At 41.2% G+C, this 22251-nt stretch overlaps 1 protein-coding gene across 1 annotated transcript in view; it reads right to left on the bottom strand.

Annotated features, from left to right (window-relative positions):
* The window catches only part of TM2D1 (TM2 domain containing 1), a 39863-nt gene extending 18272 nt beyond the window's left edge, over positions 1-21591 (bottom strand). The window contains exons 1-4 of the mRNA XM_017877227.1: positions 21379-21591; positions 20131-20204; positions 11082-11190; positions 3109-3200 (exon numbers count right to left, since the gene is read on the bottom strand). Of these exons, the coding sequence (XP_017732716.1) occupies positions 3109-3200; positions 11082-11190; positions 20131-20204; positions 21379-21542 (439 nt within the window). The 5' untranslated portion in view covers positions 21543-21591. The remainder of the gene's footprint in view (positions 1-3108; positions 3201-11081; positions 11191-20130; positions 20205-21378) is intronic.
* Between the last annotated feature and the right edge of the window lie 660 nt (positions 21592-22251).

Below are 22251 nucleotides of genomic sequence, written 5' to 3'. Positions count from 1 at the left end.
TATTCTGCTCTGTTATACACTGTACCTTAATTTTTTGAGACAGTTCCTCCCTAGTGAACATTTAGCCTGTTTCTAGCTTTTTTGATATTCATATGACAAATATTTATCAGAGTCTTACCGTCTGTCAAGTTCTGTTCAGGACACCAACTTGCGTAAGACAGATAAGGCTTCTGCCTTTTAAGAATGTATATTCGAGGCCAGGCACTGGCTCACGCCTGTAATCCTAACACTTTGGGAGGCCAAGGCAGGCGGATCACCTGAGGTTGGGAGTTTGAGACCAGCCTGACCAACATGGAGAAACCCTGTCTCTACTAAAAATACAAAATTAGCTGGGCACATGCCTGTAATCCCAGCTACTCAGGAGGCTGAGGCAGGAGAATCATTTGAACCCAGGAGGTGGAGGTTGCAGCGAGCCGAGATCGCACCATTGCACTCTAGCCTGGGCAACAAGAGCAAAACTCCACTCAAAAAAAAAAAAAGAATGTACATTCCAGAGGAAGACTAAAGTGAATGAATAAACAAATCCCTGAGGCTAACAGATTTATAATTAGCACTATGAAGGAAAAAAAAAAAAGCTATATATAAGTAGGACTACTGCTTTCCATAACCATGAAGAAAGATTAAGGAAGTTTAGTTTTAAAATGGGATTTTTTTTTTTTCTTTTTTGTGAAAATGGGATGTCACTATGTTGTCTCTGCTGGCCTCAAACTCCTGGCTTCAAGCAATCCCCCCACCTCAGCCTGTTGAGTAGCTGAGTCTATGGGCACACACCACTGCACCCGGCAAAAAACTGAATTTTAGATTTTGTCTATAACTACTTCCATTGCAGTCAACATTGTAAGAATTTTTTTTAAGGCAGTGATCATTTAAAATAAAAATGCCTACATTTCTTAACCTTGGATTCTTAACAGAAATTAAAATTTATTTAAAATATTTATAAATTTTAAATTGGCCAGGCACTGTGGCTCTTCCCTGTAATCCCAGCACTTTGGGAGGCTGAGGTGGGAGGACAGCTTGAGCCCATGAGTTCAAGAACAACCTGTGCAACACGGCAAAATCCCATCTCTACAAAAAAATACAACATTAAGTCAGGCGTGGTGGTACATGCCTGTAGTCCCAGCTGCTCGGGCAGAGCTGAGGACGGAGCATACCTTGAGCCCAGGAGGCTGAGGTTGCAGTGAGCCATGATCGCACCACTGCACTCCAGCCTGGGCAACAGAGTGAGACCCTGTCACAAAAAAAAAGAAAAAGAAAAAATATTTTATTGCTTCTGATACCTAAAAGGATAAATTCTGATATCTAAAGGACCCAACTCCACAGCAAGGTACTCAAAGCATTTTATAATCAGACCACAGACTACCTCTGTAGGCAGTGTCACCTCCTGCATGTTCTTCCTACACGATCAGCTAAATTATCCTCTAATCTCTCAGTGTACACCTATACACTTTACACATGCTGTTCCCTGCCATGCCTTCAACCTCTGTAATCTTTTCATCCTTCAAAACCTAGCTCAAATGTCACCACATCTAAGAACCTCCTTCAGTCAACTGCGTCAGTCCCTTTTCCTTACTCTCACAGCACTTTGTTATGGTTCTGTTATGGCGCTGTACCATAAATTGGCCTACTAACATGTTTATTTTATTTTTAACCAATATACACTGTGACCTTCATCATTATTTCCATATCACTTAGTTATTTAAATATTGAATGTTTAATTAAATAAACAAATATATATAGTACTTTATGACTTTTACTTAGGAACTTACAACACTGAGTTTTAGTACAGCTATCAGAAATATACCTACCATCAACTCCACAGTGAAGACTTCTCTTTGATCTTTTGTGGGTAGCAACATGGAAGAAATAAGGTTAGCTTTGCTAGCTAGAAGGCAGAGCATTCAAAAACTTTAAATTTGCTCAGTGAAGGGCTACTATACAAGCAGACTACTACAGTAAATAAAGCGTGATTTCTGGAGCCAGAAAATTTGAGTTCAAATTGAGGTCACTAGCTGAGTGTCCTTGGGTAAATCTCTTAATCTCGTGACAATTTTCCTATCCATAAAACAAAGATGATAACAACAAATATGTCACAGAATAAAGGAAAGCCTCTAGACTCAGTAAATCCCTTAACCTCTCTGGTGACAGTTTCCCTACCTGTTAAAGAGGATTTAAAGAGGATGATAAACTCAGAGGGTTGTAAGGCTTCAATAAGGGCAGGCATGTGAAAGTACTGTTTAAATAAAAGCTATCGTAAAATGTAAATAGTTTTCACAAGCATTAGTAACTATGGTAAATGTAATTACAGCAAGAAGGAAGATATAGAGAGTGGGGCTAAGGGTGATAGAAGTCAGGCTCCCACTCCAGCTCAAGCTAGTCACCAAAGTTCCAACCCCAACTTGTTCTGAAAGAAGTGCATAGTTTCTTTTTTTTTTTTTTTGAGACAGAGTCTTGCTCTGTCACCCAGGCTGGAGTGCAGTGGTGCGATCTCGGCTCACTGCAACCTCCGCCTCCTAGGTTCAAGCAATTCTTCTGCCTCAGCTTCCTGAGTAGCTGCGACTACAGGCGCCTGCCAACACGCCCAGCTAATTTTTTGTATTTTTAGTGGAGACGGGGTTTCACCTTGTTAGCCAGGATGGTCTCGATCTCCTGACCTCGTGATCCACCCGCCTCGGCCTCCCAAAGCGCTGGGATTACAGGCGTGAGCCACCGCGCCCAGCCCAAGTGCATAGTTTCTAATCCCAGGGCAATGGTGAAAGAGATTTGGGCAGAAGGAAATATTTTTTGGAGTAGTAGAGGATGTACATTTGTTCATAAAACATTTACTAAACATCCAGTGTGTGCCCAGCACTAGCAGCGACAGTTCAAGTCTACCATCTTAAGTAAATGCCTACACTATCTTCTGTGTGTTTTCATAAAGGTGAAAACACAGGAAAAGTCAGTATTTCTTACCTAAGCTGAACTGTTGGGCTAATTGATAGCTCTATACTCACAGAAGAATGTTAACTACTCAACTCCAATTATACAGAACTTATAATAAATACACAGAGATTTAATCTATAAGAACACATACAATTATAAGGATTTTTTTTTTTAATGAAACATACGCACCCAAGGCAGGGTATCCAAGGTAAAATCGATCTGCTCCCAACCATCCAAGAAAAAGAGACAATGCGACTGCCACTTTGTATGAATAGCCATTTCTGCAAAAAATTAAAATCTGAGTGTCATATTCATATATTTCCAACGTGAACATTTTAGAAAACAAAATTATTAACTACTACTTATTTGTTAATTGGTTCATTCATTCACTCAATTAATGTTTTTTGGATGCCTACTGTATGTCAGGCACTATTCTAGGCTACTGAAATGTATTAACGAATAAAAACAACAAAGATCCCTATTCCCATGGAACTTACAGGCTAGTGATAACAAGCAATAAACACAAATATAGTTAAAAAGTAAATCATATGTCAGAAAGTCAAAAATGTTACGAAAAAAAGAAGTAGGGCAGGCTGTGTAGAATGCCAGGAGCCATTTAAATGGCGTGGTAAGAGTAGGCCTCATTGAGAAGGTGGTATTTGAGCAGAGACTTGAGGGAAGTGAGTGAGATGGCCATGCCATGCTTCTGAGGAAAGAGTGTCACAGGCAAAAGAGACAGGCAGAACTATCAATTCGAAGTCAAATTTCATCATGTAAGATCCCTGCTCATAATCCTCTTTCATGTGTGTGTGTGTCTGTGTGTTTATTGCACTGCATATTTGTATGAGTTAGAAAAAGTAGTAAGTGGCCCAGAGATCCTGTTTATGTGTCTAATGTTATAAGGATGTCAAACTTTATGCTGAAGGCAGTAGCACCCCATCTACAATGGAATAGGGCACCAAACTAGAAGGAGAAAAATTATTTAGAAGGCAATGCAAAAACTAACACTGAAATCTAATGGGCAGTAACAGTGGGAGAAAGAAGTAAACAAAATTGGGAGATACTAACAAGGCAGAAGCAAACAGGCTACATGTGGGGAATGAGGGAAAAGGAGAAGTCAAGAACGACTCCAAGACGGGCACAGTGGCACACGCCTGTAATCCCAGCACTTTGGGAGGCCAAGGTGGGTGGATCACCTGAGGTCAAGAGTTCGAGAACAATTTGGCCAACAGAGTGAAACACAGTCTCTACTAAAAATACAAAAATTAGCTGGGTGTGGTGGCAGGCACCTGTAATCCCAGCTACTTGGGAGGCTGAGTCAGGAGAATCGCTTGAACCCAGGAGGTGGAGGTTGCAGTAAGCCAAGATCGCGCCATTGTACTCCAGCCTGGGCAACACAGTGAGACTCTGTCTCAAAAAAATAATAAAAAATAAGTAATGAATCCAAAAGTTTCTGCTTAAGAAACTGGGTAGAACTGGTGCCATTCAATGAGACGAAGGAGGAAAGGATTTGAAGAAAAAGAAAACAAATGCAATTTTAGACCTTATATATAAAATATATATAAAGATGGTAATATATTGATATTCAATTCAATTTTATTTCTTTTTTTTTTTTTTTTTGAGATGGAATCTCACTCTGTTGCCCAGGCTGGAGTGCAGTGGTGTGATCTCGGCTCACTGCAGCCTCTGCCTCCCAGGTTCAAGCGATTCTTCCACCTCAGGCCCCCGAGTACCTGGGAGTACAGGTGCACACCACCACACCTGACTAATTTTTGTATTTTTAGTAGAAATGGGGTTTCACCATGTTGGCCAGGCTGATCTCAAACTCCTGGCCTCAAGTGAACCACCCGCCTCGGCCTCCCAAAGTGCTGGGATTACAAGCATGAGCTACCATGCCTGGTCCCATTCAATTTTAGACCCCTATATATATATAGTATATAAAGATAGTTAATATATTGATATTCAATTCAATTCAATTTTAGGACTTACATATATATGTAATATATATAAAGATTGCAATATATTTTATATGTTAGAGAGCTTAAGAAACAATGGGGCCAGATGTGGTAGCTCACTTCTATAATCCCAGCACTTTGGGAGGTTGAGGCAGTTGGATCATATGAGGCCAGGAGTTTGAGACTGGCAGCCTGGCCAACATGGTAAAACCCCATCTCTACTAAAAATACAAAAATTAGTCAGGCGTGGTGTTACATGCCTGTAGTCCCAGTTACTTGGGAGGCTGAGGCATGAGAATTGCTTGAACCTGGAAAGCAGAGGTTGCAGTGAGCCAAGATCAAGCCACTGCACTCCTGCCTGGGTGACAGAGCAAGACTGTCTCCAAAAAAAACAAAAAAGAAAAAAAACAAAGGGAGAGTTGGGCACAGTGACATGTGCCTGTAGTCACACGCCAGTGTGTCCAGCTCTCCCACTGTTGTGCCTAATGAATATTACCATATTTATATATATGTTATATATGATATAAAATATATAATTATATATGAAGATGGTAATATATTTTACATTAAATATTATATTGCATATTTAAGATGGTAATGTTATATATTATGTATTACTATATATAATATACTAGTATATATTATATATAAGCATATATATGTTTTACATCATTTTGTTTTTTTTTTTTTTTTTTGAGATGGAGTTTCGCTCTTGTCACCCAGGCTGGAGTGCAATGGCACAATCTTGGCTTACTGCAACCTCCACCTCCCGGGTTCAAGCAATTCTCCTGCCTCAGCCTCCCGAGTAGCTGGGATTACAGGCACCCGCCACCACACCCGGCTAATTTTTGTATTTTTAGTAAGACGGGGTTTCACGATGTTATCCAGGCTGGTCTAGAACTCCTGACCTGAGGTGATCCGCCTGCCTTGGCCTCCCCAAGTGCTGGGATTACAGGCATGAGCCACTGTGCCTGGCTATTTATATATATTAAATCTGAGGTCTAAAATTGAATATAAAACATATCACCAACTTTTTATATGGCATATATATATACAAAGATGGTGAGAGAAGCCAAAGGGGTGGATGAATGAAAAAGGAAAAAGGACCAAGGACATGAAGACTTAAGGAAGAAGCAAAGAAATAGGAATGAAGGGACACAGAAGAGTGTTTTATACTATAAGCCAAAAAAAGAAAGTTTTTTAGGGTTGTTTTTTTTTTGAGATTTAGTTTCACACTTGTTGCCCAGGCTGGAGTGCAATGGCACAATGTTAGCTCACTGCAACCTCCACCTCCTGGGGTTCAAGTGATTCTCCTGCTTCAGCCTCCCAAGTAGCTAGGATTACAGGCGCCCACCACCACTCTGGGCTAATTTTTGTATTTTTAGTAGAGATGGGGTTTCACCTTGTTGGCCAGGCTGGTCTCAAACTCCTGGCCTCAGGTGATCCACCCGCCTCAGTCTCCCAAAGTGTTGGGATTACAGGCCTGAGCCACTGGGCCTAGCCAAGAAAGTACTTTAAGAAAGGAAACAGCCAGGCTGGGCACAGTGGCTCACACCTGTGATCCCAGCACTTTAGGAGGATGAGGTGGGAGGATCATTTGAGGCCATGAATTTGAGACAGAAAAGACTGGTCAACATAGTGACACCTTGCCTCTATATTAAAAAGAGAGGAGAGAGAAAGAAGGGATTAGCCAAATGCTGTAGAATGATTAAGATATGGACTGTAAACATTCCTTCGATATATCAACAAAGATTGCTGGTGAATCTCAGCATGGCCAAAAGCCATACTACATTAGACAGAAAATCCTGTAACAGATAAGTAGTATCAAAACAACTTTCAAAAAGCTTGGCTGGGAAGGGAAATGAAATTAGAAAAGCAATTATCTATATAAGTAAATAACCCTAAAGTATAATCTGAAAACTGGTGGTATAGCAGAGATTATTCACTGAGCCATTTCTCTCTCTCTGTTGCCCAGGCTGGAGTGCAGTGGCACAATCTTGATCTCAGCTCACTGCAAACTCCACCTTCCAGGTTCAAGTGATTCTCATGCCTCAGCCTCCTGAGTAGCTGGGATTACAGGCACACACCACCATACCCAACTAATTTTTGTGTTTTTAGTAGAAATGGGGTTTCACCAATTGGCCAGGCTGGACTTGAACTCCTGACTTCAAGCGATCTGCCCGCCTCAGCCTCCCAAAGTGCTGGGATTACAGGCATGAGCCACCGCGCCCAGGCTCATTTCTCTTTTTCTTATGAATATACAGCTAACCTACATTTCCTAGCTCACCTTGCACTTAAGTGCAGCCATAACTGAGTTTTGGCCAGTGGAAGGAGGATGGAAGTGTACACCATTTCCAAGTCTGGCCCATAAAATACTCCTATAAAGGTTTCCCTCTCCTCTTTCCCACCTGCTGGCTTAGTGGAAAGGACTCAAAGGACTACAGAAAGCAAAGCCACAAGACAAAAGGAGCAAGGCCCATTCATGACTGCATGGAACAACTATGGCGTCACCAACACCATCCAGACCTCCAAGTTAACCCAAATGAAACTATGACATAATACTAACATAGATGGCCAGTGTAAATAGGTGGGTGGCTTGGTCATCAATCAGGCATGGTTATCAGACTTTAGTTTCTGAAGAATACATTACAGAATATTTGCAATACTAAGATGAAGTTTTAACCAAGTATTAACCTATTATATATAGTTTTAAAAACAATATGCTAACAGGAGTACAAAGAAAATACGAAACTGGAAAAGGGACACCTAATGAATAAGAATGTATCACTGAATCTTTATTCAGTAGCTGCACAGCAGCTGGCCTTTTGGTAGGCACGTACCTAACATCCCGATAAAGCAAAATTATTCATCAGGTTATCTTAGCTTTGCCATTCTTACCATCAAAATTACCCATCAGTCTAACTTCCACTGTTCTGATGAGCAATGCTCATTCTTTTCTTTTCTTTGTTTGAAACTGGATCTGGTTCTGTCACCAAGGCTGTAGAGCAGTAGCCATGATTTCGACTCTCGAGTAGCTGGGACTACAGACATGCACCACCAGTTAACTTTTGTATTTTTTGGTAGGGATGCGGTTTTGCCATGTTGCTCAGCTGGTCTCAAACTCCTGAGCTCAAGCAATTCACCTGCCTTGGCCTCCCAAAGTGCTGGGATTACAGGCATGAGCCACCATGCCGAGCTGCAAATTCTGTCTTGAAATTGTAAACTTAGGCCGGGCGCGGTGGCTCACGCCTGTAATCCCAGCACTTTAGGAGGCCGAGGCGGGTGGATCACCTGAGGTCAGGAGTTCGAGACCAGCCTGACCAACATGGAGAAACCCCATACCAGCCTGACCAACATGGAGAAACCCCATCTCTACTAAAAATACAAAATTAGCCAGGCGTGGTGGCCCATGCCTGTAATCCCAGCTACTTGGGAAGCTGAGGCAGGAGAATTGCTTGAACCCAGGAGGCAGAGGTTGCAGTGAGCCAAGATCACACCATTGCACTCCAGCCTGGGCAACAAGAGCAAACCTCCATCTTAAAACAAAAAAAAAGAAAGAAAGAAATTGTAAACTTTATTGTAAGAAGCGAATAAGCTGGCCAGTAGCCTTGGAATATCTAGTTTACCTGATGGTTATATTTCTTACCATAATTGATACCAATATCTTATAAGGGCCAGGCATGGTGGCTCATGACTGTGATCCCAGCACCTTGGGAGCCTGAGGTGGGCTGACTGCTTGAGGCCAGAAGTTCGAGACCAGCCTGGGCAATGTGGTGAAATTCCATCTCTACTAAAAATACAAAAATTAGCCGAGCTTTGGGGCATGTACCTGTAGTCCCAGCTACTTGGGAGGCTGAGATGAGAGTATGCCTTGAGCCTGGAAGGTTGAGGCTGCAATGAGATATGATTGTGACACTGCATTCCAGCCTGGGCTACAGAGGAAGACTCTGTCTCAAAAAAATAAATAAAAAATACTTATGAGTATGATTAGCGCAGCTCAGTTGTATGCAGCCTAATCCATTTTGAGACACTGAAAGAAAAATCAGCATCAACTTGGAAATTAAGTAACAGGCCATTCTGGTGTTAGCATTACAAATAATATAAACCTGTAAGTTCCAGCCTGAGTGGTTAGCTGTTCTCAACAGATGATTTTCTTACTATAACCTATATCTTGGACCAGCATTTAACACATCAGTTGTTTAGAATGTTTAAGGTAGAAATATCTATAAATTTAAATATTAACTAAACCCTATTTTTTAAACTTACCTCTGTAACAGAAAAAAAATGAAACCATATCTAAGTACACTGGAAACTATTCCTTTTTAACAATTTTTACTCAACTAATGCGAAATCTTGGAACCCAAGATCAGTGGTAGGCTTAGGATTATACAGCAAGATGGAATCCCCTTGCTGTATAAAAAGCCCCTCATTAAATCAATGAGGTAGGATCAAAAGGAAAGACAGAACGCTAAAAGTTCTTGCGAAGAATCCTAACGACTTGTAGCAATAGTCTAATGGTAGTTTCTTTCTTTTTTTTCTTTTCCTTTTAAGGTCCAATTCATCTGTACAGTGGTTTATTTCTTGAAACAACGAAAACTAACTGCCATCAAATAGAATTGTAACAACATACAGTTTTAGGCTGAAAATATAATGCCAATAATTAAAATAGATAACACTAAATCATGTTTTGGTACAAAGCAGGAATATAAGAATGAATAATAAGCTTTAGCAGAAAGAGAAATCAAACTTAAAAGTCCTTTTTAAAAAATTTTTAATTTTAGTTTTTTAGAGACAAGGTTTCACTCTGTTACTGCGATCGTAGCTCACTACAACCTCAAACTCCTGGGCCCAAGTAATTCTCCCACCCCAGCCTCCCAGTGGCTAGGACCATAGGCAAGCACCACCTCACTGGGCTAATTTTTGTATTGTTGTAGAGACAGGGTCTCCCTACTTTGCCCAGGTTGGTCCCCAACTCCTGGCCTCAAGTGATTCTCCTGCCTTGGCCTCCCAAAGTGCTGGGATTATAAGAGTAAGCTACCACACTAGGCCTAAAAGTCCTTTAAATAGAGAAATTCCTAACAAAAGAAAGCCGTTTGTCTTAGTATCCCAAACTGATCATTTTTGTTGTTGTTTTTATAAGAGACAGTATCTCACTATATTGCCCAGGCTGAATTTGAACTTCCGGGCTCCTATGGCCTCAGCCTCCTGAGTAGCTAGGACTATAGGCATGTACCACTGTGCCTAGCTAGCCAAACTGATAACTTTTGAATTCTGTTTAACGTTACCATTCATCATCCATATTTATTACAAAGAATAAAACAAAGTTTAAAATGCCCTTTATGTGCAAAAAATTAATTAGTGTTTTTCTGATACAATAGGTACACAATTGCCATTTGTACTCTAGAAATCTCCCACATTTTGAAGACAATTTTTTCATAACTCAGTGGTATAAACTGACCTCAATTAACATGGTATGAGGCCATTTATAGTCTTTATTTGTCCCACATACTGGACTACTCAGCTCTACTTGATTTGATAGACTTGTAGCAATAGTCTAACGGTGGTTTATTTCTTTTTTTTCTTTTTCCTTTTTAAGGTTCAATTTATCTGTACAGTGTTTTATTTCTTGAAACAATCAAAACTAGGTGCCATCAAATAGAATTATAACAATATACAGTTTTAGGCTGAAAATATAATGACAATAATTTAAAAAAATACACACTTATAATGCATTTACAAAAAATGCATTTATAATGCATTTATTAAAAAAAATACACCCTTGGCTGGGTGTGGTAGCTAATGCCTGTAAATCCCAGCACTTTGAGAGGCCGAGACAGGAGAATCATGTGAGGCCAGGAGTTCGAGACCAGCCCTGGGAAACATAGGGAGACCTCATCTCTACAAAAAAATTAAAAGTTAGCCAGGCATGGTGGCACAAACCTGTAGTCCAGCTACTTGTGGGGCTGAGGTGGGAGAATTGCTTAAGCCTAGGAGGTTGACGCTGAAGTGAGAAGTAATCATGTCACTGCACTCTAGCCTGGGTGACTGAGCAAGACCTTGTCTCGAAAACCAAAAAACAAACACTTAAAGTTTTTCTGACACAGGCAAAAAGATAAAAGATATATTTTCAGGATAGTCCCCATAAATTATCTCATCTCTTGATGCAATCAAGTAATCTGAAAATTTAAGTGTCAGTAATGTACTTACACATTTCGGCAAGATATGGGCTTGAAAAAACCAACTTCATTCCCAGTAAAATGTGTTTCATTGCCACTGGAATCCTTACAAGTTATGTTGGGCGCTGGAAAACAGGAAACTGAAGGCAGAAAAAGTCAAGAAACTGTTTTATTTTTTTCTGTAGAGACAGCGTGTAATTGTTCTTTCTAAGACTAGCAAATATGTTATAACAAACTACCTGCCAATATAATATGACACAAGCCTTTAATTTTAGACAGGAAAAGTGACATTATGTATGTACTTATATGCAAGATAAATATAAAATGGTATAGTAGTCTCTTCACACAAAAATACAAGAGTTGCCACACTGGATTAGATGCATGGCTAATCTAATTCAATCTCCTACCTCTGATAAAGGTACCAAGGGAAGAAATGCACAATATTACTGCCCTTTACTTCATCTCCAGAATTAAGAATACCGCTCAAATTTTTGTTGGTAATTCATTGAGCAATTTATCTATTAAATTATTTTAACACAATCTGAGTTTGTATTTTTAGCATATATCAACTATTATAGATAATTGCTGCTATAAATTATTTTCATTGATTCTAAATGTATTTGTTTCTTGATTCCCTCTGGGGTTTGATATAGTAGATTACTTCAAATTTAAGCAATCTGGATCCTTCCTCATAACCCAGATCATATAATAAGAGGAAGCAACACTTATAGACTCAGGCAAGCACTGCCTTAACAGCTTTATAGCCTCATAATGCAAAGAACAAGACCTTTGGAATAAGAACAACTTATTTGGACATTGCTGATTTCAAAACTTTGGATTCTTTATAGGTAAAAATAGTACCAAAGGGCTGAGTGCAGTGGCTCATGCCTGTAATCCCAGTACTTTGGGAGGCTAAGGTGGGCAGATTAGGAGTTCAAGACCAGCCTGGGCAACATGGCAACACTCCATCTCTACAAAAAAATACAAAACTTTGCCAAGCATGGTGGCTTGTGCCTGTGGTCCCAGATACTTGGGAGGCTGAAGTAAGAGATCACTTGAGCCTGAGAGGCAGACATAGCAGTAAGCCAAGATTGTGCCACTGCCCTCCAGCCTGTGTGACAGAGCAAGACTGTCGAAAGAAAAGAGAAGAAAAGAGAAGAGAAGAGAAGAGAAGAGAGAGAAGAGAAGAGAAGAGAAGAGAAGAGAAGAGAAGAGAAGAGAAGAGAAGAGAAGAAAGAGAAAGGAAGGAAGGAAGGAAGGAAGGAAGGAAGGAAGGAAGGAAGGAAGGAAGGAAGGAAGAAGGCAGGCAGGCAGGAAGGCAGACATATGTTGTGTAAAGCATAGTGCTTGGTTAGAAAAGGTATTCAAAAAGTGTTTAGGGGCCAGGTGCAGTGACTCATCCCTGTAATCCTGGCAATTTGGGAGGCCAAGGAGGGAGGATCGCTTGAGCCCAGGAGTTTAAGACAAGCCTGGGCAAGATAGTGAGACTCTCTCTCTAAAGAAAACAAAATTAGCCAGGCATGGTGGCATGTGCCCGTAGTCCCAGCTACTCAGGTGGTTGAGGCAGGAAGATCTCTTGAGCCTGGAAGATCCAGGCTGCAGTGAACTATGATCCTGCCACTGCACTACAGCCCGGGTGACAGAGCAAGGCCTCTCTCTACCCTACCCCCCACCTCCCACCCCCCCCATGCCCCCAAAAAAATATATTATAAGAGGGGCAGGGACACAGAAAAAAGAGACAGCTAGATTCCCGCACGTCTGAGGAAATCAGAAAGAAATTCCAATTACTTTAGAAGACCCAAAAAAGAAATGAATATAACATTTTAAGTGGCTATAAAATTAACATAAGATTTTATGATATGAAATTAATCAATTCAAAAGAAGCCCACTACCCTAGAGTTTGTTTAGACATACTTTATAACAATTTCATTTCATCCTTGTAAGAAAGAAGAACTTATTAAGTAAGCAAATTCATAATATTTTTCCTTTCACAAACAGGAAAACTAAGATTCCAAGAAATTAAATGAGTTGACTAAAGAGCAAATAATACTCTCTAAATCCTAGACTAAAACTCATTACTCTTAATCAATACTCTTTCCATTATATCATAATTATCCCACGCTAACACTGATTTCAGCAATAAGCAAAAATAAGCAAATCAATATGACAACATCAAAGAAGCCAGTTATCAATAAATGTTAACTAGCAGACAAAATTAAGCAACATGCTACAAGCCTGTAAATGATTCAATTTGCAGTTTTCTTGCAAAAAGGTTTGGTTCTAACCAATGTCTAGGATTTACATAATATCAATTCAAGCCAATAACTACACAGTATTCATTATAAAAAGCAGCAATGTGGCTTTTTTTGTTTGATTGGTTTCTTTTTAGAAACAGTGTCTCACACTCTCTTGCCCAGGATGGAGTGAAGTGGCATGATCATAGCTCACTGTAGCCTCAAACTCCTGGGCTCAAGACATCCTCCAGGCTCAGACTACCAAACAGCCAGGATTACAGGCACACACCACCACCACACCTGGCGTAGAAAGGAGCGACGTTTTTCAAATACAGAAATGCTAAACCAGAAATAATGTAATCAGACAATGAAGTTTCATAACAATAAAAAAAGGACTAAATTTAGCCTGGGCAACTCTGCAAAAAAATACTTAGCTGGGACTGGTGGCGCATGTCTATAATCCCAGCTACTTCGGTGGCTAAGGCAGGAGGATCGCTTTAGTCCTGAAGATGGAGGCTGCAGTGAGCCGTGATCCCACCACTGCACTTCAGCCTGGGCTACAGAGCAGCAAGACTGTGTCTCCAAAAACAACAACAACAACAAAAAAATGCCAGGCGTGGTGGCTCACACCTGTAATCCCAATATTTTGGGAGGCCGAGGCAAGTGGATTGCTTGAGCTCAGGAGTTAGAAACCAGCCCAGGCAACATGGTGAAATCCCATCTCTACAAAAGAAATGCAAAAATTAGCCGGGTGTGGTGAGGCTAAGGTGGAAGGATCGATCACTTGAGCCTGGGAGGTGGAGGTTACAGTAAGCAGAGATCCTGCAACCAAACTCCAGCCTGAGTTACCGAGTGAGACCCTATCTCCCCCCAAAAAAAAGAGAGAAAAAAAATAAAGTTGGCAAGAGCCAACCCCATCTCCATATTTTTAGCATTAAAAGAGTTCTCCTCTGAGAGTGCTAGATTTGGAAAATAATCATTTTGCAACTATCAGAGTAAAGAATAGTTCCAAGGAACACTTTTTCCATTTTATGGAATGAAGTGTTGACCATTCTATAAAAAAAGAATCGTTCAGGCCAGAATCATTAATGGGATGTAAATCTGGGGGTGATAGAGAGATATCTGCATGGCCTTAATGAGTATCCCTTTAGATTATTTATAATTGTGAAGAAAAAAATATTAACTATACAGTAGAAAAAGCTGAGTGATAAACAATTAGCATCACCAAGGAGAAAGAGATACTTATCATGTGCCCCCAGACGTGAGATGTTGGGAAGGACACTCCATCAATTATGTTATTTTACAGCGTGGAATGTATACCCTAAGTCTAATCAAAAGGAAGTATCAGACAATCCCAATGAGGAACACTCTATTAAATAAAGGGAGGCTGTAGTCATCAAACATGCAAATCAATGCCATAAAAGACAAAGAAAGTTGTGGAAATGTACCAATTTAAAGAAAACTAAATGTAAAATCTGATTTTAGGATCCTGTACTGGGAGAAAATGCTAAAAAGGCATTATTTGGGTCATCTGATAAAATAAGAATATGGATTAAAGCATATGTATTAATATTAAATTTACCAAAGTTTATAACTGAACTGTATTTATGTTAAGAAAATATTTCTATTTTCATTTTTTTATTTTTTATTGATTTATTTTTTGGAGGCAGGGTCTTGCTCTGTCATCCAGGCTGGAGTGCAGTGACACAATCAGGGCTCACTGCAGCCTCACCTCCCTGGCTCAGGTAGTCCTCGCACATCAGCTCCCAAGTAGCTGGTACTACATGTGTGTGCCACCATGCCTGGCTAGCTTTTTGTATTTTTTGTAGAGACGGGGTTTCACCACATAGCCCAGGCTGGTCTAGAACTCCTGGGTTCAAGTGATCTGCCCACCTAAGCCTCCCAAAGTGCTGAGATTACAGGTGTGAGCCACCACATCTGATCTGGAACATCTCTAAAGAAAAACACAGAAGTATTTATAGGGGCAGAAAAAAGTATATACACAAACAAATTGAGAGAGAGAAAGTATGTTAACAATTGGTCAATCTGGGTAAAGGGCATATAGATGGAGGTTTGTTTGTTGTTTTTTGTTTGTTTTTTGAGATGGAGTTTCACTCTTGTTGCCCAGGCTGGAGTGCAGTGGTGCAATCTTGGCTCACTAAAACCTTAGCCTCCCAGGTAGAAGCGATTCTCCTGCCTCAGCCTCCCGAGTAGCTAGGATTACAGGTTTTTTTTTTTTTTTTTAAGTAGAGACGGGGTTTCTCCATGTTGGTTGGGCTGGTCTTGAACTCCCAACCTCAGGTGACCCACCAGCCTTGGCCCCAAAGTGCTGAGATTACAGGCGGGAGCCACTGCGCCCAGCCTACGGTGGAGTTCTTTGTACTACTCTTATTCTTCTAACTTTTCTGTAGGTTTGAAACTATCTCCAAATAAAAAGATAAAAAATAATATACTCTTTGAAACACTAATTTACAGTCAGAAGTTAGAATAAATAGTGGTTACCCACTGAGGCAGAGTAGTGACTATAAAAGACTATGAAGAGGGCTTCTGGCATGTTAATAATGTTGTTTCTTGATCTGGAAGCATTTACAGGTGTGTCGTTTGTGAAAATCATTTGAATTATACCTACATGCACTTTTCTGTAAAAATACTATAATACAAACTTAAGAAAATAAAGAAGACTTCTGTCAAAGGACCACAGCAAAATTTTCTGGAGGTAAAATCTAAATATTTTTTGTATTTCAGTGACAGAAAAATTGAAAATACTTGCTGATATGTGTGTATATAACCTAGACAGAACACTTCTTTGTTTTCTTCTTTTTTTAGACAGAGTCTGGCTCTGTCGCCCAGGCTGGAGTGCAGTGGCATGATCTCGGCTCACTGCAACTTCCGCCTCCCAGGTTCAAGCGAGTCTCCTGCCTCAGCCTTCCAAGTAGCTGGGACTACAGGCATGTGCCACTACACCTGGCTAATTTTTCTATTTTTAGTAGAGACAGGGTTTCACCATGTTGGCCAGGTTGGTCTCAAACTCCTGACCTCACATGATCCACACACCTCAGCCTCCCAAAGTGCTGGGATCACAGGCGTGAGCTACCTCGCCTGGACTGACAGAACGCTTCTTAAGGTCAGGGATTATGTCTTCTTTTGTAGATCACCTATAACGCCTAGCAGATGCCTGCCATGTAATAATTTCTTAATAAATAAACACAGGCCAGGTGCGGTGGCTCAAGCCTGTAATCCCAGCACTTTGGGAGGCCGAGACGGGTGGATCACGAGGTCAGGAGATCGAGACCATCCTGGCTAACACGGTGAAACCCCATCTCTACTAAAAAATACAAAAAAAAACTAGCCGGGCAAGGTGGCGGGCGCCTGTAGTCCCAGCTACTCGGGAGGCTGAGGCAGGAGAATGGCATAGAACCCGGGAGGCAGAGCTTGCAGTGAGCTGAGATCTGGCCACTGCACTCCAGCCTGGGCGACAGAGCAAGACTCCGTCTCAAAAAAATAAATAAATAAATATAAATAAATGAACAAATTCTCAATCAATAACAATATTTTGTAATATAAATTGTCTTAATAATTAAACTAAATTTAGTTTTAAATTATTCATTACCAATAAATACTTTCTCAATAAACAAATGTGCTTGTTGAATGATACTGAGCTAACCAGGAACCGTTTTAAGATCACACCAATTTATTGTCACAGAGAATTTCCTTGCCTTTTGTCCTACTCACTAGCCCCAAACTCCCCTCTGTAAAACACTGCTCACGTTCATCACTACCCAAACATTAGTTTATGAAAATTAAACAGCCAGATGTCGTGGCTCATGCCTGTAATCCCAGCACTTTGGAAAGCCAAGCAAGTGGATCACTTGAGTCCAGGAGTTCCAGACCAGCCTGGGCAACATGGCGACATCCCACCTCTACCCACCCCCCACAAAATTTACAAAAAATTAGCTAGGTGTAGTGGCATGTGCCTGTAGTCCCAGGTACTCAGGAGGCTGAGGTGGGAGGATCTCCTGAGCCTGGGACGTGGAGGATGCAGTGAGCGAGGACGGTGCCACTGCAGTCTAGCCTGGGTGACAGAGTGAGATCCTGTCTCAAAAAAAAAAGAAAAAGAAAGAAGAAAATTAGGCTGGGCTCAGTGGCTCACGCCTATAATCCCAGCACTTTGGGAGGGCAAGGCAGGTGGATCACCTGAGGTCAGGACTTCAAGACCAACCTGGCCAATATGGCAAAACCCTGTCTGCAGTAAAAACACAAAACTTAGCTAGGCTTGGTGGTGTACGCCTGTAATCCCAGCTACTTGGGAAGCTGGGACAGGAGAATCACTTGAACCCGGGAGGCAGAGGTTACAGTGAGCTGAGACTGCACCACTGCACTTCAGCCTGGGCGACAGAGAGAGACTCTGTCTCAAAAAAAAAAAAGAAAGAAAGAAAGAAGGAAAAGTAAACATAGTTTGAGAATTTCACAATAGTTCTTCATATACCCAGTGAAAAAAACAAAGGAAAAATAATTTTGGCTAGAAGAATGAGAGAGATCACTTAACTCACACTTTTACAACTCTTAATATTTTTCTTCTATGTCAGAACCAAAAAGCATGTTTCATGAGCTATTTTGATATCCATCTCCAATCAGGACTTAGAATTGATTCACCATAGCTAGCCCACGAGCTTCTGTGTGTTTTAAAAAAAGGCAACTAGCTGGGCACAGTGGCTCATGCCTGTCATCCCACCACTTTGGGAGACCAAAGCAAGAGAACTGCTTGAGCCTACGAGTTCAAGACCAGGCTGGGTAATACAGAGAAACCCTCATCTCTACAATTAAAAAAAAAAAAAAAAAAAAAGCCAGGAAGCCAGTCCTGGTGGCTCATGCCTGTAAACCCAGCACTTTGGGAGGCCTAGGCAGGCAGATTGCTTGAGCTCAGGAGTTTGACACCAGCCTGGGCAACATGGCGAAACCTTGTCCTTACCAAAAATACAAAAAGTAAAATAAAATAAATTAGCTGGGAGTGGTGGCGCACACCTGTAGTCCCAGCTACTCCAGAGGCCAAGGTGGGAGGATCACTTGACCATAGGACGCAGAAGTCGTAGCGAACCGAGATGGCACCACTGCACTCCAGCCTGGATGACATAATGAGACCTCCCAGAAAGAAAATAATATATGCCTTATATAGGAGATATTGCTTAGTATGTATACATTTATTTTATTTAGATATATTACATTTAAAGAAAATGTTTTTCCTCCCGAGACAGAGTTTTGCTTTGTCATCCAGGCCAGAGTGCAATGGCACGATCTCGGCTCACTGCAACCTCCACCTCCCGGGTTCAAACAATTATCCTGCCTCAGCCTCCCGAGTAGCTGGGATTACAGGTGCCCATCACTGCACCCGGCTAATTTTTCTATTTTTAGTAGAGACAGGGTTTCACCATGTTGGCTAGGCTGGTCTCGAACCTCCGACCTTGTGATCCGCCTGCCTCAGCCACTGGCCATTTAAAGGAACTTTGTAAGTAATCCTTTCCTTTGTAGTTAACTTATAAATATCCTTTGATTTGCCTGTTTTACACTTCGAAGTCTTTTATATCATAGCTTTCAGAACACAGAGAATAGAGTTACACATAAAGAAGAGTTAGTTCTCAAATAGTTGTTTCAATCATTCATATGAAAGATGCTAGAAATCTGTGAATACTATTGTAACTCAAGCATCTCGCTTCATACTGGGAAGCTGGCAGCTGGCTGTCTCAAAAAAAGAGAAAAAAAAAAGTATTTTTCTAGCCTCCAGGGTGTTTTTTTGTAGATAGGGGGATTTCAAAGGAAATTATACAACTGAAAAGAATTTCTGCCCCAAAAGAAGTCTGCCCTCCTGCCCTCCAGTTAGGTGTTTTCTGGAATAAAATGTTGAATCCACTTAAGAATTAGTGATAAATTTATAAACATGTAAAAAATCATTTTGGTGCCAACTGAATGCTAAATACACACACATGGGCTGGGCGCGGTGGCTCATGCCTGTAATCCCAGCACTTTGGGAGGCCGAGGTAGGCGGATCACGAGGTCAGGAGATCGAGACCATCCTGGCGAACACGGTGAAATCCCGTCTCTACTGAAAATACAAAAAAATTAGCCGGGCGTGGTGGCAGGCACCTGTAGTCCCAGCTTCTAGGGAGGCTGAGGCAGGAGAAGGGCGTGAACTCAGGAGGCGGAGCTTGCAGTGAGCAGAGATCGCGCCACTGCACTCCAGCCTGGGCGACAGAGTGAGACTCCGTCTAAAAAAAAAAAAAAAAAATACACACACATAAACACACACCCCAAATCAAACAAATATAATCAAATATAAACCAAAGTAATATAATCAAAGTAATAAAAATGACATTTATCAAAGCGACATAAACGATAGTGATGAAGTTGCTGGGAAGCATAAAGGACTTGTAGGTATTATGGTACTAGCCAAGAACTGTCAGGTAAGTATTCACAGATGATGTAAGTGGAGAGCTAAAGGAAAATAAAAGGAAGACTTTCCATGTGAGGGAATGATATGCTTATTCATTTGGGGAAAATAAAGTATATAAAATATAAGTACATTTTCCTAACTGAATCTGGGAACATCCACGTCCGGCCCTATTATTATTTATATGGTGAAACTTCACCATTTCGGAACAAGTAGAATTCTTTTTTAAATTAAATACTGACAGCCCCTAGCTAGTTCTCCAATTTTAAGTTACTCTGGTAACTGAGTAATAATGTTATCATTTAGAAAAAATGCATTTATTAATTGCCCTTAGTGATCATACATTGACCTATGAAATAATGTTTTTAAAATTATTTTTAAAGACATGTTTCTGAAAGTCTTACCATGAGCTGTGTAGTTTGTACAGTTAACTGGTTCTTGCGTAGCATCATTTATTTTTGGATCTTTACAAATATATGTAAAAAAAAGTTAAGGAAATATGGACTACATTCCAACACAACACATTATCATGCCTTTACTATTCATATTATACACTCATGTTGATATTCACATGTAAATAAAGGCTGCTAGTTTGTCCAAGTCAATAAGCATATGTACAAATATACCTTTAGTATTGCTAAATAATACTTGAGGCAGGAGGATCACTGGAGCCCAGGAATTTGGGAAGAACAGCCTGGGCAACATAATGAGAAGTCTGTCTCTACAAATAATATAATAATACATAAACATTACAATAAACCTTTAAGTTTGTGCCATAATTATCCACGCTTTTACTCATGAGAAAACAGAGTTCAAATAAGTCATCCAAGGTTACAAAGTGCAACAGAAGTTTGTCCACTGAGGTGGCTCGTGCCGAGGGGGATGCGGATCGCTTGAGACCAGGAGTTCACGACCAGCCCGGCCAACATGGCGTAAACCCCGTCTCTACTAAAAATACAAAAATTACCCGGGTGTAGTGGCGCATGCCTGTAGTCCCAGCTACTCAGGAGGCTGAGGGAGGAGAACTGATTGAACCCGGGAGGCGGAGGTTGCAGTGAGCTGAGATCGCGCCACTGTACTCCAGCCCGGGCACACAGCGAGACCCTGTCTCAAAAAAAAAGGAAAAAGAAAACAGAAAGAAATTTGTCCACTGGCAGTCTAGCATCTCATGAAGTGTGAGGATAACAGGAGGTAATATACATAATATACATAAAGTTAACGATAAACGGGCAACACACATCGGCTAGATCGTTACTACTTGTCTTCCCCCTAGGAAGAGGTGGCAAACATTTCCAGGGTAAGAGACTATCCATCTTTGTATTACTAGTGTCTAGAATGGGGCCTGGCATACTTCAGGATCTACATGTTTTATTGAACAAGTAAGCACACTGATAAAAAAGAAAAAGAAAAAAGTGGATCAGAAGAGGAAGCGCCAATGACTAGTAAAATCATAAGGAAATCACAAAGGGTGGCCTCTGGCCCCGCCATCTCCACAACTCTGTTCACCTTCAGGGATCCTTCAGTCATTAGAAGCCACAGATCAGGTTATCGTTTTCACTCAGTACAACCCTAGCCGATCCTGAGGGCAGCGACCCACCTGCGACCCCAACTCTACCTCGCCTCCATGGGGGGGTGTTCCCCACAGAGGATATTGTCCCACTTTGAGGTCCTCGCACTTAGGCGACTCCTCGCCCCCGGCGGAGGTGGCAACAGCCCCCCAAGGTCCTGTAGTGACTGAGACGAACCAGAGGACACCGAGGAGTCTAGCAGTCGCGGCCTCCGGAGCAGACAGACCTGACGGCCACGCGGCCACCATCTTGGAGACCGACACTTCCCTCGCCTCTTCCGCTTCCTCCTCCGCCCAGGAGCGGGAGGGAGAAGGGCAACAGGGCGACGTTCTTAAAGGGACCTCGCAAAGTATAGAGGCAAGTTCCGTCGCTTCGGAGACCCTTTTAAAATATGCATGTACCCTGTCCCTCGGGACGAATTTTGCCCCTCGAACCCTTGGAAGGAGCTAAGGTTGATCTTTGAGTGCTGGAGGAAGGCAACGACTAGTTTAGGCAATCAGGTGCTTCACCCGCTTCTCATTCCCGTGCTCTTAGCTGAGGCTTCTGGATCCTCTGAAAGTGCCAGCAGCGCCTGAGGTTGGAATCAATGCTTTCCTGACATCATCGCAATTAGCCCTGATAGGATTTGGGTTTACAGATAAGGAACAAGGCTCAAAGACGCTGAAACACACTGACCTTAATCACTAAGTGACTCAGTCGGAATGAAATTGATGTTTGCCAGATTTCAGTTATATGCTCTTACTAATTGACATAATGTCCTCCTGTAACTTTTTAGAGAAGGATTTTGGAAGGCTGCCACGAACAGAACTTAAAAACTCTGAAAGACATTACACCTAAAAAAAAAAAAAAAAAAGTGACAATTTAGGTGGGAGATGATTTGGGGGGTGGAAACTGTAACAAGAAGAAACCAAATTTTATGACTAAGTGAAAAGTTGAAGACTTTTCCCTCCATCTGTT

Source organism: Rhinopithecus bieti, unplaced genomic scaffold (genome assembly GCF_001698545.2).
Source record: "Rhinopithecus bieti isolate Rb0 unplaced genomic scaffold, ASM169854v2 scaffold_6380, whole genome shotgun sequence".
Taxonomy (NCBI): domain Eukaryota; kingdom Metazoa; phylum Chordata; class Mammalia; order Primates; family Cercopithecidae; genus Rhinopithecus; species Rhinopithecus bieti.
Note: the sequence above shows the minus strand (reverse complement) of the source record. Positions and strands in the feature narration are given on the sequence as shown.